The following is a 15022-nucleotide window of genomic DNA, read 5'->3' as shown; positions in this document are numbered from 1 at the left end:
GATCATTGCGGCTTATCAACTCACTGACGTTCACTGTTGTTACCGCCAGAGTTCGTGACCGATGCTGTCTAGATGGTCTCTGCTGCTGTTTCGCACCGGGTGGTGTGACGACCGTGGATTTTTAGCCGGTTGTTGTTTTGCGTTGCTTCACTTCCAGGTATATCTGGCATGTAGCGTAGCGAGTTGCTACGCTGTCTTGGCTCTTGCCTGTATCACGGGGTCGCTGTTTCCGATGTCTTGATTCCTGAATCACTATTACTGTTTCATGATGTATCATTGCAAGAGTAATTTTGACGTTGGGCGCAACATTTGACGCTTAGAGGTCGCGGTATCCAGTCTGTTTCTGAATCCATGCATTCAGTATAATAACGCAGATTTGCTGATCTGGTTACCAGTCGCCTTGCAGTCCAGTCCCTGTTGGTGGCTGTGGTTTACAGATGAAGCCGATCTACACATCAGCCTGTTGGAGATGTTGGCAGTTACGTCATCCTTCATTGGCGAGAGATGCCGTCAGGCGCCTCTCTCATGGTAGCCACAGACAGTACCACCGCAGTGGCTTATATCAACCGTCGGGGCGGAACCCACTCCAGCAGTCTGCTGCAGTTGACTTATCGTCTCTACAAGCTGGTTGACGAGATTCCGTTGTAACTTCGGGCTCGCCATATTCCAGGGGTTTCCAATGTACTAGTCGACACACTGTCTCGGCCGTTGTCTCCACATCTGACGGAATGGATGCTCCATCCCGAAGCGTTTCGATGGGTGTGCGACAGACTTTGCACATCAAACATAGATCCTTTCGCCACACGATTCAACCATCAGCTGAGGGTTTACGTGTCTCCGGTGCCAGATCCCGAAGCTCTGGATCTCGACGCATTGTTGATGGACGCATACGCTTTTCCTCCACCAATCCTCCTTCCAAGGGTGCTTCAGAGGTTTCAGCTGTACCATTGTCGCCTGTTACTCATTGCTCCGATGTGGCCATCCAGGATGTGGTATCCAGATCTAATACGTCTTGCCGATCCACATCCTTTATCGCTGCCAGACTGGGATCATCTGTTGCTGCATCCCACGTCAAGACTATACCATCCACATCCGCAGTTGTCCAATTGCACGCGTGGACTGTATCTCCAAGAGTTTGAGGAAGAAAGGTTTTTCTTCACAGTCTACGGCGGCCATTTTGAAAGCGCACAGATCATCTACTACTGCGGCTTACAACGTCAGATGGCTTTGTCTTCACCGATGGTGTGTCCGGCAAAAAAACTCAACCCTCAGACGATTCAAATACCTCGTCTTGCTGGGTTTTTTGCTGTATCTGCGGACCACTTTACGATTGAAGGGGTCTACCATCGCTGGGTACGTTTCGGTCATCGCTACTGTTCGTGATGTCACTACTGGAACGAAGTTATCGGGTATTCCTGAGATCCATAAGATGATCAAAGGGTTTCGCCTTGAAGATCAAGTACACCGGTTTCGGCCACCAAGATGGGACCTGAATCTGGTGTTACGAGCGTTATCGACCGCACCTTATAAGCCGATCGAATCCTCTTCCCTGCAAGACTTGACGCGGAAGATGGTGTTTTTACTCGGTTTTGCCACGGCTGTCCGTGTCTCAGAACTCCATGCTCTTGATGTAGACTTGGTACGTTTTCACCGAGATCGGCGTGCAGTCAACTTGGGGTTACTCATGAACTTTGTTGCAAAGAATCAGTTACCAGACCAAGCGCCTCGTTCGTATGTTGTGCAGGCCCTCTCCTCTATCGTTGGTCCGGCGGACATTGAGGACTTGGCGTTGTGCCCTGTCAGAGCCCTGCACCAGTACATCGAGAGGACCAGATCTTTTTCGACAACATCGCAAAAGACTTTTCCTTTCCTGTAACCAGAGTCGGTTGAGGGATCTTACCAAGAACACGGTGGCCACCTGGATCCGGTCTTCTATCCTGACCGCCTATCAGAAGGAGGGTTTACCTGCTCCGTCTGCTTCTAATCCGCATGAACTCCGTGCCTTGGCTGCCACGATGTCCCTGCACTGCAACACACCCATTCAGCACATTATCACTGGTTGGTTCTGGGCTACGGACTCCATCTTCGCCAACTATTATCTGAGGGATGTCTCCACAGAAGACGTTGAGGGGTTCCATCATCTGGGTCCGGTTGTTGCTGCACAGACTCTGTTGAATACAAGCCGTCCTCGTCGCCGTTGATGTCTGTCTGATTCTGGGCTGCATACCGAGATGTCCATCGAATCGACAGATGAGGATTGCTTAGACTTTTGTTCTTTTGCACAGTTCACGTACTGGTGCCGGAACTTTTGTCTCGATAACCTTTACCCTGCACTGCATGTGGTTATTGGTTGTCGTTATTGGACTAACAGATCTTTGGTGTACTAGACAGAAAAACACTCGGGGGTCTTGTTTTGTTCAATGTTCTGACGGATGCACCTCATTAGGTTGTCGCTTGTTATTGAAAAACTATAACACTTCAATACGTGAGGGTTACCTAACACCTGCATCCCTGGTGGCTACGTCTTCCCACCCTGTCAGAACCAGCATGAGATGTGGCTTCCGCCTCCTGGTCCATGTGTTCTAGGAGCCGTACCTGCCACTGCTGACGGATGCCACCATTCTGGTTGTTGTTACTAACATCACCTGCATTGGTCTGTGACGGGCATCCCTAGGATGAGGGCTTACCAAGGTTGGCCTTATTCTTCCACTAGTCAGCCTGTTTCCGGTTGGGGAGTTTTCACAAGCATCTACGGATCTCGGCACCCACCACCATCTGTTGAATGCTGCACTTGTTTGAGGACAGGTAATGTCTATAGAAATGGAGAAAACTTGAGTGTTTTCTCTTTTATAGATACATTACCTGTCCTCAAGATTCATCCCGCCCGGGCCTCCCCGCTTCCTGTTCTCCGTGCGATGTGCTCAGGGAAAAAGAAGGAAGTTACAGTCATGTGACCGGAACTAGAGAGCAGTATGCAGTAGAAGAATTTAGGCCATCCCATTGGCTGTTGGGATGTTCGGACCAGACCACTTGCGTGGGGGGGAGGTGCACTTGTTTGAGGACAGGTAATGTATCTATAAAAGAGAAAACACTCAAGTTTTCTCCATTTTATTATATTTGTGTAGTTAATAATGTTCTCCATTGTTCTTTTGTTTACTGTTAGGGTGGTGCACTGGTCCACATCTATCTGGATGGGTCGGTTCTCGTGACACATGGAGGCATTGAAATGGGACAAGGCCTGCATATAAAAATGATACAGGTATCGTCCTCTGAATTATCAAGTCATCATTATAAACATTCTGCATTGTAATTTGTTAATGTTGTATATGTGTACGGTGAGGATTCATTACGATGACAATCATTACTACAGCGGATTTAAGGTGCAGGACGTAGTCTAGTTTTAAAGCGTTCACCTGGTGCACGATCGGTCTAAGATCGACCCCTGTCAGTAGTCTCATGGGACTGTTTTTCGTTCCAGCCTGTGCTCCAAAACGTTCATGATATGTACTTTCCTGTCTGTGGGATGCTGCATAATATGTATGGTGGAAGTGCGTTTCCTTTTATTATCTGTATGGTCCTTAACCATATTTCCGACGCCATATAACGATAATCAAAATGTGTTGAGTGCGTGATTAAATAAAACATACCTTCCTTACATTTATTATAAAATATAAATGTTGTGACATATTTTGGTCTCTCGTTGACATAATCAAAAGGCACGATATAGGTATTACTTTTAAGATCAGTTTATGATAGGTGAAACAATTTTATTATTCAGAATTATTGGTTAATCCTCATACATCTAATATATAAATGTGTGTGTTTCAGATTGCATGCCAGGTACTAAAGGTTCCTCGTGACAAAGTGTTCCTTAATGAGACCAGCACAGACAAGGTTCCAAATGCATCCCCTACAGCTGGCAGCAGTGCTACAGACCTCAATGGTGGTGCTATGAAGGTAACCCATATATTGAATAAAGCTCTGCGCCTAGCTTAGTAGTAGCATGCTGGGGTGAACGGGAGAGTATTAGTTTTTGTCCCTGTATTATATTAAACTAAATGAATTTCACAGTTCACTGTTGGTGTATTATTTATACTTATGTTTATGCTTATAAACCAATAAAGATTCCAGTATGCTTTCCTTGGTACACACACCAGCTATGTGGACTGTGTATTCAGGACAGTGGATTAGTGGCTGGTCTGTTAGTGGTTAGTGTGTTGGTGGTTAGTGTGTTAGTGGTTAGTGTGTTGGTGGTTAGTGTGTTGGTGGTTAGTGTGTTAGTGGTTAGTGTGTTGGTGGTAAGTGAGAGAGAAGTCAGTGTGGTGGCCTTGAACCTACCCATTGAGTGTGTAATATCTCTCTGCATGGGGGACTGTACTGGGATGCGAACCCAGTACCTACCAGTCTTAACCACTACATCTCTCAGACTGGTCACAGTTCACTTAATTTTCAACCCTGTAATATTTGTTACATAATGTTAAAAATATGGTTTGGGGGCCGTTCAACAATTATGTAATGCACAATTTGATATTTTTATAACCACCAACAAATTTAATATTTTTGTAACTCTAAGGCTACTCCCTCCCTGTAAAGTTAATCTTTGTCTATCACGCCACTCGTTCTTTCCATGTCATACTAATGAAATATGACCAACAGTAGATTTTCCGTTTGCTTGGTTTGATAATAGATAAAAGATTGTTTTGTTTAACGACACCACTAGAACACATTGGTTTATTGATCATCGGCTATTGGATGTGAAACATTTGGTAATTTTGACATATAGTCTTAGAGAGATAACCCGCTACATTTGTCCATTAGTAGCAAGGGATCTTTTATATGCACCATCCCACAGGCAGGACAGCACATACCACGGCCTTTGATATACCAGTCGTGGTGTACTGGCTGGAACGATAAGTTTGGTAATAGATACTAGAAAATGATCTGTTATGAATGAAAATGAGAAAATTGTTTTGAAAATGTTATGTAAGAATTGACAGGCGCACTCTCCCCTTCATAATATACTCTTCAAAAGAAGAAACGCAAAACCACATTGTCGTAACATTTGGAGAATTGATTTAATTATTGAATGGTGAGTCCGATAATTACCAAATGTTGCAGGATTGTTCACAATTCACTCTAGTCCATTGTGAGTAAGTGATAGGACACACCACCAAGGTCAAGGTCATCTGGAGTCAATACCGGGTGTGGCCTCCGCGTGTGTTGACAACTGCCTGGCACCGCCTGCCCATTGAAGCAACCAGAGTACGGATGACGTCCCGGGGGATGGTGGCCCACTCGGCCTGCAAGGCTGCTGCCAGCTCGGGCAGGGTCTGGGGCTGTGGTTGTCGCTGTCGGAGGCGTCGGTCCAACTCGTCCCATAGATGCTCAATTGGGTTCAAATCCGGTGATATCGATGGCCAAGGAAGGACATTAATGTTGTTGTTCTGTAGGAAAGCCGTTGTGAGACGTGCTGTGTGAGGCCTGGCGTTGTCATGTTGGAACACTGCGTTGGCGTTGGCCATAACTGGAACGATGTGTGGCCGGAGGATCTGGTCAATGTAGCCCTGTGCATTCAGGTTGCCCTGCACGTGGACCAGGTCAGTTCTGTCAGTGTTTGAGATGGCTGCCCACACCATGACTCTACCCCCGCCGAATCTGTCCACTTCCTGCACGCAGTTTGCCGCATAACGTTCACCACGACGCCTATACACGCGACATCTTCCATCATGACGTCGGAGCAGAAATCGAGACTCGTCACTGAACCACACCTGTCTCCATCACAGTTGAGGCCATTGTCGATGAATCTGGCACCACTGCAGTCGGAGTCGACGGTGTTGTGGTGTTAAGATGACACCTCGAACTGGACGTCTGGCACGAATTCCTACCTCACGTAGGCGGTTCCGTACGGTCTGGTCGGATATCCTGCGCAAACCTGGTATTGCTGCGGCTGTGGAGGTGGCAGTAGTCAATCGTTCCCGAAGGTGGCGTACCCAGATGTAGCGGTCCTGCCCGGGGGTAGTGACCCGTGGTCGACCGGATCTAGGGAGGTCACGTGTTGATCCATGTTGCTGGTAACGGTCCCCCACAGTCTGGAGATGGTGCTTGGGGACACATGGAATGCCCTGGCAACGGCCGTTCTGGATTCGCCTGCGTCTAGTCGGCCGATGGCATTGTTTCTCTGCGGTTCACTGAGACGTGGCATGTCCTGGATTGTCAACTGTCGGCCAGATACAGAGGCCAGGCAAACGAACACCCTGCACTTTTATACTGTCGGTGTTCATGTTGCACGTGCAGACAACGCACGTGCAGTGGTGACATGGTTTGCACGTGGCTGCGTTTTTGCGAATATTCACATTTTGGAACTTTATTGTACAGTAGCTGCGTTTTATCGAATGTAACCGTGGGAATGTGTTTGGGACATGCAATGACCTTATATTCACAAAGCATGAACCGGTAAGAAACATAAAATCGGAGTTATAACCCATTTGTACCCTTTTGCGTTTCTTTTTTTGAAGAGTATATTATAGCCCCTCTTCCCCCTGGATCGGTACAATTGTTTAACGGCCCCTTTTTATCATTTCAACTGTTTCTTGTCACTGTTAATATAACTAGTGACCATTGTTTGTCATAATTCATTGTATTGTATATGTGATTTAATAAATATTGACATGGAATTTCTATTTAATATTTTCATATATCAACTGTATTTGTTTTCAGAATGCCTGTGAGATTCTGTATAAACGTCTTGAACCTTACATGAAAGCCAACCCACAGGGAACATGGGAAAGCTGGGTAAGTAATACAGTGCATAACACACCTCTATCTACAGACTGAGGCTACTGAGCATATGCAATAAATATTGGCATTAATGAGTTTCTTTTCTGGTGCTCTAAACCACATGTGACATTTGTAGAGGAATATAGGCATTTTCTCCAAATGAGAAAAAAATGTGGAAATATTAATATGATGAACTCATTCGATTTCCATCTATAATAAGTTTAAAATATCCATTGTATGCTGTGGCATATTTTAGATGTCCACCTAGATATGTTTTGTGATCTGTTACATGTACTAATGTGCATGTGACTTAGACTAGAAGGAGAAGGAGGTGGGGGTCAATTATTAGTGGTTATAATTGTTGATGTTTTCAGGTCCAGATCCAGAAGTTTGTAAAGAGAGGGTTACACAATTCCGAAAAGGGCAATTTGAGTTTGTAGAAGGCAGATGACCAGAGTTCCTGAAGGGAGCGAGATCTATATGGGGTTCAGCTGCTTGTTCAGAGATTCATTTTCAGCGCACTTTAGTCTTGTGTATTATTATTATTATTATTATTATTATTATTATGGGTTTTTTTGTGTTTTTTTTTGGGGGGGGGGGGGGGGGGGGGCTGTGACCCATCTCTGGATCCACCAATGTATTTGTGTTAATTATGGGTTGTTAATTAATTCACAATAAACTGTGTTTCAACAAGACCTTAAAGTGGAAATAATAAATTAACTATATTCGATGTCATTCAACATTCGTTTTGTTAATCTCTTTATAAAGAAACACCTTTCTTATTATTTGCAGGTAAGTGCAGCATACATGGACTGCGTTCAGCTATCAACGACAGGGTTTTTCAAGTATGTTTATCTTTCAAATGATTTCAGTTTAGTAGTATTATATAAACATACTTATGTATTGCTTTAGAAAATATGTCTTTTTATGCTCTAAAGCTTATTGTCTACCTTGCTAGTATAACATTTTATTGTATTACTTTATAGTCGCACACTTAAATGGGACAAAGAAAATGGTGGAACCTTTTACCCATATTTCGTGTGTGGAGCAGCTGTTAGTGAAGTGGAAATCGACTGTCTGACTGGAGAACATGAGGTATGATATTAAATCTTTGCAAAAATTAGACTTGCACCAATTTAGTTTTTCGTAGAATTTATTTAATATTTTATGTAATAAAATATCTTCAGGTAGTACAAAAATGGTACCTTTAAACAAGAGGGCAGTTTATTATATTTTTCCTGGGATACAACTCCACTCCTTGCATCCTTACTAGGTACAGACCTGAAATCTAAATTACTGGGAGGAGAAGAAAATTATAGTGATGTGTGATCCGTTTAACTAATTGATCATGCATACTGTTTAGACTTCTTAACTGGGGGCAAAAAAGGTGTGTGTAAAAGTTAAAACCAATTGAGCATTAAAATAATGACATGTAGGTTTTGACATTTTAATTGCCTAGAGATAACTTGTTTTATTTTATTTTCCTTCAGTAAAATGATATATTGTTATAATTACATTAAGATATGTTACAGGTTCTTCGTACTGACATTGTGATGGATGTTGGAAGGAGTCTGAATCCTGCAGTTGATATTGGTCAGATTGAAGGAGCTTTCACACAGGTATTGTGTTTTAACTGAAGTGTGAATACCAGCAAGAAATACATTGCATGTACAAATGTTTAAGCTGCATGCAAGTGTAGTTAATTTTGTAGCCAATTTCCAATTTAGATAGTGAAACAAAATTGAGAAGTATAATGACTCATCTTGCTAAATATCGTATTAGTCCCCTACCAGTCCAGCTGGAGGGGAATATACATTTTGTCTCTTTCTGTTTGTCACATATAGTTTTTCTGGACTATTTTTCACAATGGACTTCCTTCACAATGCCAAAAGACATTGAGCTGAAAGTGTGTGTATAGCTTTATCGGGTAGAGTTACAGAGCAAGTTGGACTTTAATGGGAATTTGCTCATGTTTTACAGCGTTATGGCCTTTGAACTTAGAATTAATGAAAATGTGTTGGGCCTTGTAAGGAACATGTATTGTTTTAGTAGTACTCCCAGAACGCTTAATGCCGTTACAATTATTATACAATATATAGACTGTGTATGCTGAATTCAAGTTCAGTTCTACAGCTTAAAATATAAATATGAACTAAATGTTTTAAAAGTCTGCCTTTTATTTTTGTTTAGGGATATGGGTTGTTTTGTTTGGAACATTACAAAATCAACCCAGAAGGAGTTCTTCTGACACAAGGTCCGAGTACTTACAAAATTCCATCATTCAGGAATGTTCCCGTGGAGATGAACGTCCATCTTCTGAAAGGAAGTCGCAATGAGGAAACAGTTTTCTCTTCTAAGGTTTGTTGGAACAAAAATAGACCTGGCAGCCATGAACATTTGTTTTTTATCTTTGAAATCAGATATTTTTTACTTATTGACAACTATTTCCACCCTTAAAGGTTTTCAATTGCAATTCAGTGTGAAAACGTAAGTGAGATGTCATACATATATAATTAGCCATATTGTTCAAAATATATTTTGGTGTGTACGAAATTTATGCATATCACTTGGACATCATACCTTTTCCCTGCATCAAAAACGTGAACCTCCATGTTGTTTCAAACCCATTCCTTCATGTACGTCATTGGGCAACATTGTTCAGAAATATCGTTCTTAAGATAGGATAAGAAACTTGCTGCCATTCCCATCATGTTTACTTCCCTTGTGACAGTTTAAAGTTATTTTGTTTGGGACATAAATTTTATGTGAAATGTTAACTTGTTTAGCATCCTATAATAAATCAATTCTGACAGCAGAATTATAAGATTTGTTCGTTTAGGGAATTGGTGAACCTCCACTGTTCTTGGGGTCGTCAGTTTTCTTTGCCATCAAAGATGCCATAGCGTCTGCCCGTGCTGATGAGGGAATAACTGGCTACTTTAGGATTGACAGTCCAGCCACACCAGACAAAATCCGAATGGCATGTCAAGACAGGTTTTCTAAACAGGTATATTTTGTGCATGTGTGCTATTGTATACTGAAGTTCTTGCTCCTTTTCGGTAGAAGTTTTCTCGTTTACTATCTATACCAGGCCCCGTGCTTATAAACCTTAAAGTCTAGACTTTAATAAAGTCCATACTTTAACGTCATGGCAACGCCATTCAAATAACATTACGTTAAAGTCTGGACTTTATTAAAGTCTAGACTTTAAGTTTTATAAGCACGGGCCCAGGTCTCAGCAAATACAAACGTCGCATAGCTGGAAAATAGGTTATATACAGACACTATGGAAGCAAGTAGACATGGGGGGGGGGGAGAGGGGGGGGGAGGGGGCTGACTAAGATCGAGGGCGCAAAGCAAAGTTTGTAGGGGGATTCGGTGGTATGCTCCCCCGTATACGTTTTAAAACTAGATGTCGTGAAATGCAATTTCCTGCATTCTACAAGTAAAATTCATTTCTGCCTTAAGATTTACTACCAATATTTTTATTCAGAATTATTAGGGGGCTGGAGCCCTCAGCCCCCCTTGCTTCGCCGTGCCTGATATATACCCATCACATCCAACACACACTCATACATCTGCATAACCTATTTCGACTTGAATAACCTTTTCATTATTAAAAACCAAAATAAAATAAGCATTACTTGGACTGATTAATCAGTAAATCTTACTAGAATGTGTTAAGGTGTCCTGCGCTGATTTATGCTTCTTGTTGAGTAAAATTATCACTGTTTCAAGTTTTAGTTTAATTTAAGAACTGATGTTGATAATGTTTTAATATACTGATGGAAAGAAATAAAGGATCACACAGATATCAACAAAAAATAATGACTGCATCAAAAATAAATTCATATTGTCAGAAGTTGATTGGGAACATATAGGCAGCACATTCAACACTACAGACATTGAATCCCACGTTATGAAATATGGTATGAAATACAGACATTATTACGCTAGTTGTGAATTATATTTAGTCTACAATTCGATGTGTTCCCTTGTTTTTTCCATCAGTATATTAAACCATTTTATTTGAAACTCTTTAGAGATTTTCACCAGCAATTATTCACAGATACCTAAATCTTTCTCTGGGTTTCTCCATTGCATTGTTTTCTCATCACTTAAAATTGACATTATTGTATTGCTGTTGTGCTACGTTATTTCTGGTAGTATTATCAAAATTGGGCTAGGAAGGATGAAGTATTTAATTGTTTGTCAAAACCAGAGCTAATATTATTTTTATGACTGTGTTTTTATTACAGTTTCCAGCTGCAGAGAAAGGTTCTTTTAAACCGTGGTTTGTGGACCTGTAAGACAGCAATGATCAGCATGAGGCACACACATAGAAACAGCACTACTGACTAGTTTTCAACATGGCGTATTCTTGTAAATGTGCCATGTGAAGATTACCTTTCAATTTGTAACCAGATAGCGTTATTAGTTTTTATTTTGCTTATACAATAAATGAGGATTTGACATATTTTTTATGCGGCATTGCACAGAGACACTACAAGTTTCTTTTCTTTTTTGCTTTTAGTTTTAGCCAGAACATTTATTACAATTGTGTTTTAGCCAGAGATTATATTATAAATTTTCATGTACTGGTGTCTAGATTTTGACTGGGCCTACCAGATGGAATTGGGAACCAAATATCATTATTAGTTTTGGTTTTTCTCATATAACCAGACGTTGGCTGATTAATACAAATAATTTCTTGATACCGGTAACTTCACCTTCAAAACTAGAATCTTGTTTTTTGTTTATAAGATTGACCATATGTGTTAAACTACTCACCTGTAATACACCTAGATAATATAAAATTTAAAACGTGTGTAGTAGAATATTTAACCAGGTGCTTTGACTAGGAAAGCTGGTCTTAACCACAAGCCAGTTCAATAACAAGGAAATGGTTTAACGTGCACGTTCAGAGCAAGCTGTTGCAGTGCACACCTGTCGTGGGTGCAAGTTCGGACGTGTGCCAGATCCTTCGCTCAGCAGTTTTCATTCGTTGTTATGCTCTGTATTACTCAAAACAACTGCTACCTCTACCTCAGACAGACCCTTGTTAACAGTTTGTGTGTATATGTCCAAGACAAATTATTATTTTTAATTCACATTTTTATTTGATTGGCAACGGGTAATTTCTGCTTTAAATGGCTTGCCTCTTTACAGGGTATAGGCGTCGGTAGATAATAGTAGCTAATGCGGGGAAGCAATTTATTCAGGGAATACTGAATGTGGATTTCTGGACCGAATTTACAAATCCTGTTTATGTCTTACACGTGTGTAACTACATACATATACAATGTTTAAACACATGCATTTACGAAAAACAGGCTTCGTAAAGTTGGCCCCCCATGTCTGAGGTGTGTGCACATACATTGTATGATGTGTTTTTAATGGATAATATAGAATTGCTGAAATATTTGTTTACTTATTGCAAAAAGAAACCTGTAAAGGAATAGACTGGTTGTGGTATTTGTATTAAAAACACTATCATATATTACTGACTACAGCTTGTAGGAATATATGTAATAGCTCATTCGGTTGAATGTTATACTCTTTTACAAAAGGTTATTAATAAATAGTGTCTATTGAAAAAGTGGTGTGGTAATCTTTCCTTTTTATATATTTTTTTATCCTCATAAAAGACTGGTAGAGCACTCAACTTTGCCTGCCGTAACCAGCCAGGGCCAGCTGAGTGTATTTGAAAGTGGGGGTGGATGTAGGGCGCACTGTGAGTTCGATTGTTAGGGGGTGAAAATGCATGTATTTAAGGACCCGAACTCTGGGCTATGCTCCCCGAGAAAATTTCGAATTTCATGTTAAAATACGGCATTTCCGATTACGAATATGTAGGTTTGGATTAGCGATCATTTCACAGCGTGTTCCACACATAAATACATTACAATGCATATACATAAATACACATCTAGTTAATTAAACATTAATTTTAAAAGTGAATAGAAGATTGATATGACAAATATCAAATTTAGTATGTTTAGTATTTTGTTTGACTATTTGAGTGTGAAATTTGTTAAAATTAATACGAAGTGCATTTCTGCTTCACTCATGTTTGGACAAAAGGAGCAGCGTCTTTCTTCTCTTGGAAGGTTGGGATTTTTATATCTTACAGTTTCAATATGTAAATTATGTGAGTTTGTACTTAGATTTGTAATTGTATTGTAGGTAATACATCTAAATAAGTAGCATTTATAAAGTGTTGTACAGGTTGCAACATAATATAATATGTTTTGTTTTCAAATTCCTTAACACCCCCCCCCCCCCCCCCCATTTCCAGCCTTCTGAACAGAATAATAGCTGGATAGGAAACGTGGGCCCATTCCTACCCCCCCCCCCCCCCCCACACACACACACACACTGTTGATACATTAAAGGCCGTCTTATGCATATTTAAAATCCCTCGCTGCTTAATTGGTAAGAGTAGCCTATGTGACAAAAACGCATATTCTCCCTTTCTCCCAGCTAAATGTCAAAATAATAATTTTAGACCACATACATACATACATACATACATATATATATATATATATATATATATATATATATATATATATATATATATATATATATATATATTGTCGTATGCTGTGTGTTAATGAGTCGTTAAACAAATATTCCTTTCTTTTGATAAAACAAACAACAATTTTACCCAAAGATATTTGGTTATGACTGATCAACTTTTAATGTAAACAGACATGACTGAAATATTAAATATCGTTGTATATCTTTTATGTGGTAAAAGTAAAATGTAGTAGATTTCGTGTGAATAGTTAACAATATTATCAGAATTGTTAAATGTTTGACATCCAAGAGCCAATAGTGGCATAGCTGTGCTTAAAGAATGTTAAACAAAATAAACGGTAAATTATCACTTTTATTATTGACCAGGGATCGAAATACTACTGTCCCGATGGGGTTTTCCGAGCCGGAACATTTCTCTCTCTCTCTCTCTCTCTCTCTCTCTCTCTCTCTCTCTCTCTCTCTCTCTCTCTCTCTCTCGCTTGCTCTCTCTCTCACTCCCCCCTCTCTTTCTCTCTCTCCCCCTCTCTCTATCTTTCTTTCTCTCTCTCTATCTCTCTCTCTTTCTCTCTCTTCCCTCCTCTCTTTCTCTCTCTCCCCTCCCCCCCACCTCCCCTCGACCCCTGTTGTCATAACTAAATGACACCCATGCCCCATTCCAGCCTCCGATATATGTCTTGTTTGTCAGTTCTGTTTTACTGGACTTAAAAAGGAAATATTAAACGTTAATAAAAGAAACTGATATTAATGTATGTCGTATATTATGACAATAAATTAGTGTCTGTATAACATCGATCCAGTCAATATAGGGCGGATGTAGGATTTTTTTAGGAACGAGGTGCCAAGTTTACAAGGGGTACATACCGTAGTCGGGGAAGAGGTGCAACATTTGAAAGGAACGCTTGCAGTATTCAAAGGTGTACTAACATAATGTGGCAACACACCTGTCCCCCCCCCCCCCCCCCCCCCACGAACAAAACCCCCACCAAGCTAACCAAGGTATTACACATATTTCACTCACTAAACAGAAATATATCTATTATATTAATTTGCTAAATAATGAATTTTTTCTTGCAGCATTTTGAAATTTAAGTGGTAGGGATGGGGACTGCAATTTCCACACTCTAGATCCGCGCCTGCAATGTCTGGTAAAATTACCGTCTCGTTGTGACTTTTACCACAATCCTGGGACGTGGAAATTGTTGCTGTTGTCTTCTCTTATTTCTTACAAATTGTGTCCACTTAGAAGTAGGCTCGGTAAACGTTTAACAATCATTTCTGTCGTGGTTTTAGAAGTCTTATTGAGGTTGTGTCGTGTGAGAGACAGGTATGTGGGCATTTCTGTCGTGGTTTTGGAAGTCTTATTGAGGTTGTGTCGTGTGAGAGACAGGTATGTGGGCATTTATTTATACAACAGGCAGCATGCAAGATGACTGGACCTCAACAGAGGCTCCTCTGTAGACACAAGCCTGGGACCTATCATTGAGGAAATTCACTACTTCAACAAGTGCGAATAATTTTTACATGCTCATATACCACTAGAGTTTCGAGCATGTCCGTCCCGGGGCTTGTCCCGGGACAGAACTACTTCAACAAACCATCTCATGACTTTTACAATTTTGAAAGTAGACAATTTCTTCTTCTTTTTTAATTGATTTGAAACGAAATGATGCATGGACTGTTAATGATTTTAGCTCGTTACGAG

At 40.7% G+C, this 15022-nt stretch overlaps 1 protein-coding gene across 2 annotated transcripts in view; it reads left to right on the top strand.

Moving 5' to 3' along the window:
* The window catches only part of LOC121371433 (xanthine dehydrogenase/oxidase-like), a 50049-nt gene extending 37673 nt beyond the window's left edge, over positions 1 to 12376 (top strand). For both annotated transcript variants that reach the window (XM_041497315.1, XM_041497314.1), the window contains exons 27-35: positions 3164 to 3259; positions 3829 to 3957; positions 6718 to 6792; positions 7570 to 7622; positions 7764 to 7872; positions 8310 to 8396; positions 8968 to 9135; positions 9617 to 9784; positions 11037 to 12376. In XM_041497315.1, coding sequence (XP_041353249.1) covers positions 3164 to 3259; positions 3829 to 3957; positions 6718 to 6792; positions 7570 to 7622; positions 7764 to 7872; positions 8310 to 8396; positions 8968 to 9135; positions 9617 to 9784; positions 11037 to 11087 — 936 coding nt within the window. In that variant the 3' untranslated portion in view covers positions 11088 to 12376. The remainder of the gene's footprint in view (positions 1 to 3163; positions 3260 to 3828; positions 3958 to 6717; positions 6793 to 7569; positions 7623 to 7763; positions 7873 to 8309; positions 8397 to 8967; positions 9136 to 9616; positions 9785 to 11036) is intronic.
* Positions 12377 to 15022: the final 2646 nt, after the last annotated feature.

The sequence above is a fragment of the Gigantopelta aegis genome, chromosome 4 (assembly GCF_016097555.1).
Source record: "Gigantopelta aegis isolate Gae_Host chromosome 4, Gae_host_genome, whole genome shotgun sequence".
Lineage (NCBI taxonomy): Eukaryota > Metazoa > Mollusca > Gastropoda > Neomphalida > Peltospiridae > Gigantopelta > Gigantopelta aegis.
This window is presented reverse-complemented; position numbering and strand designations above follow the sequence as displayed.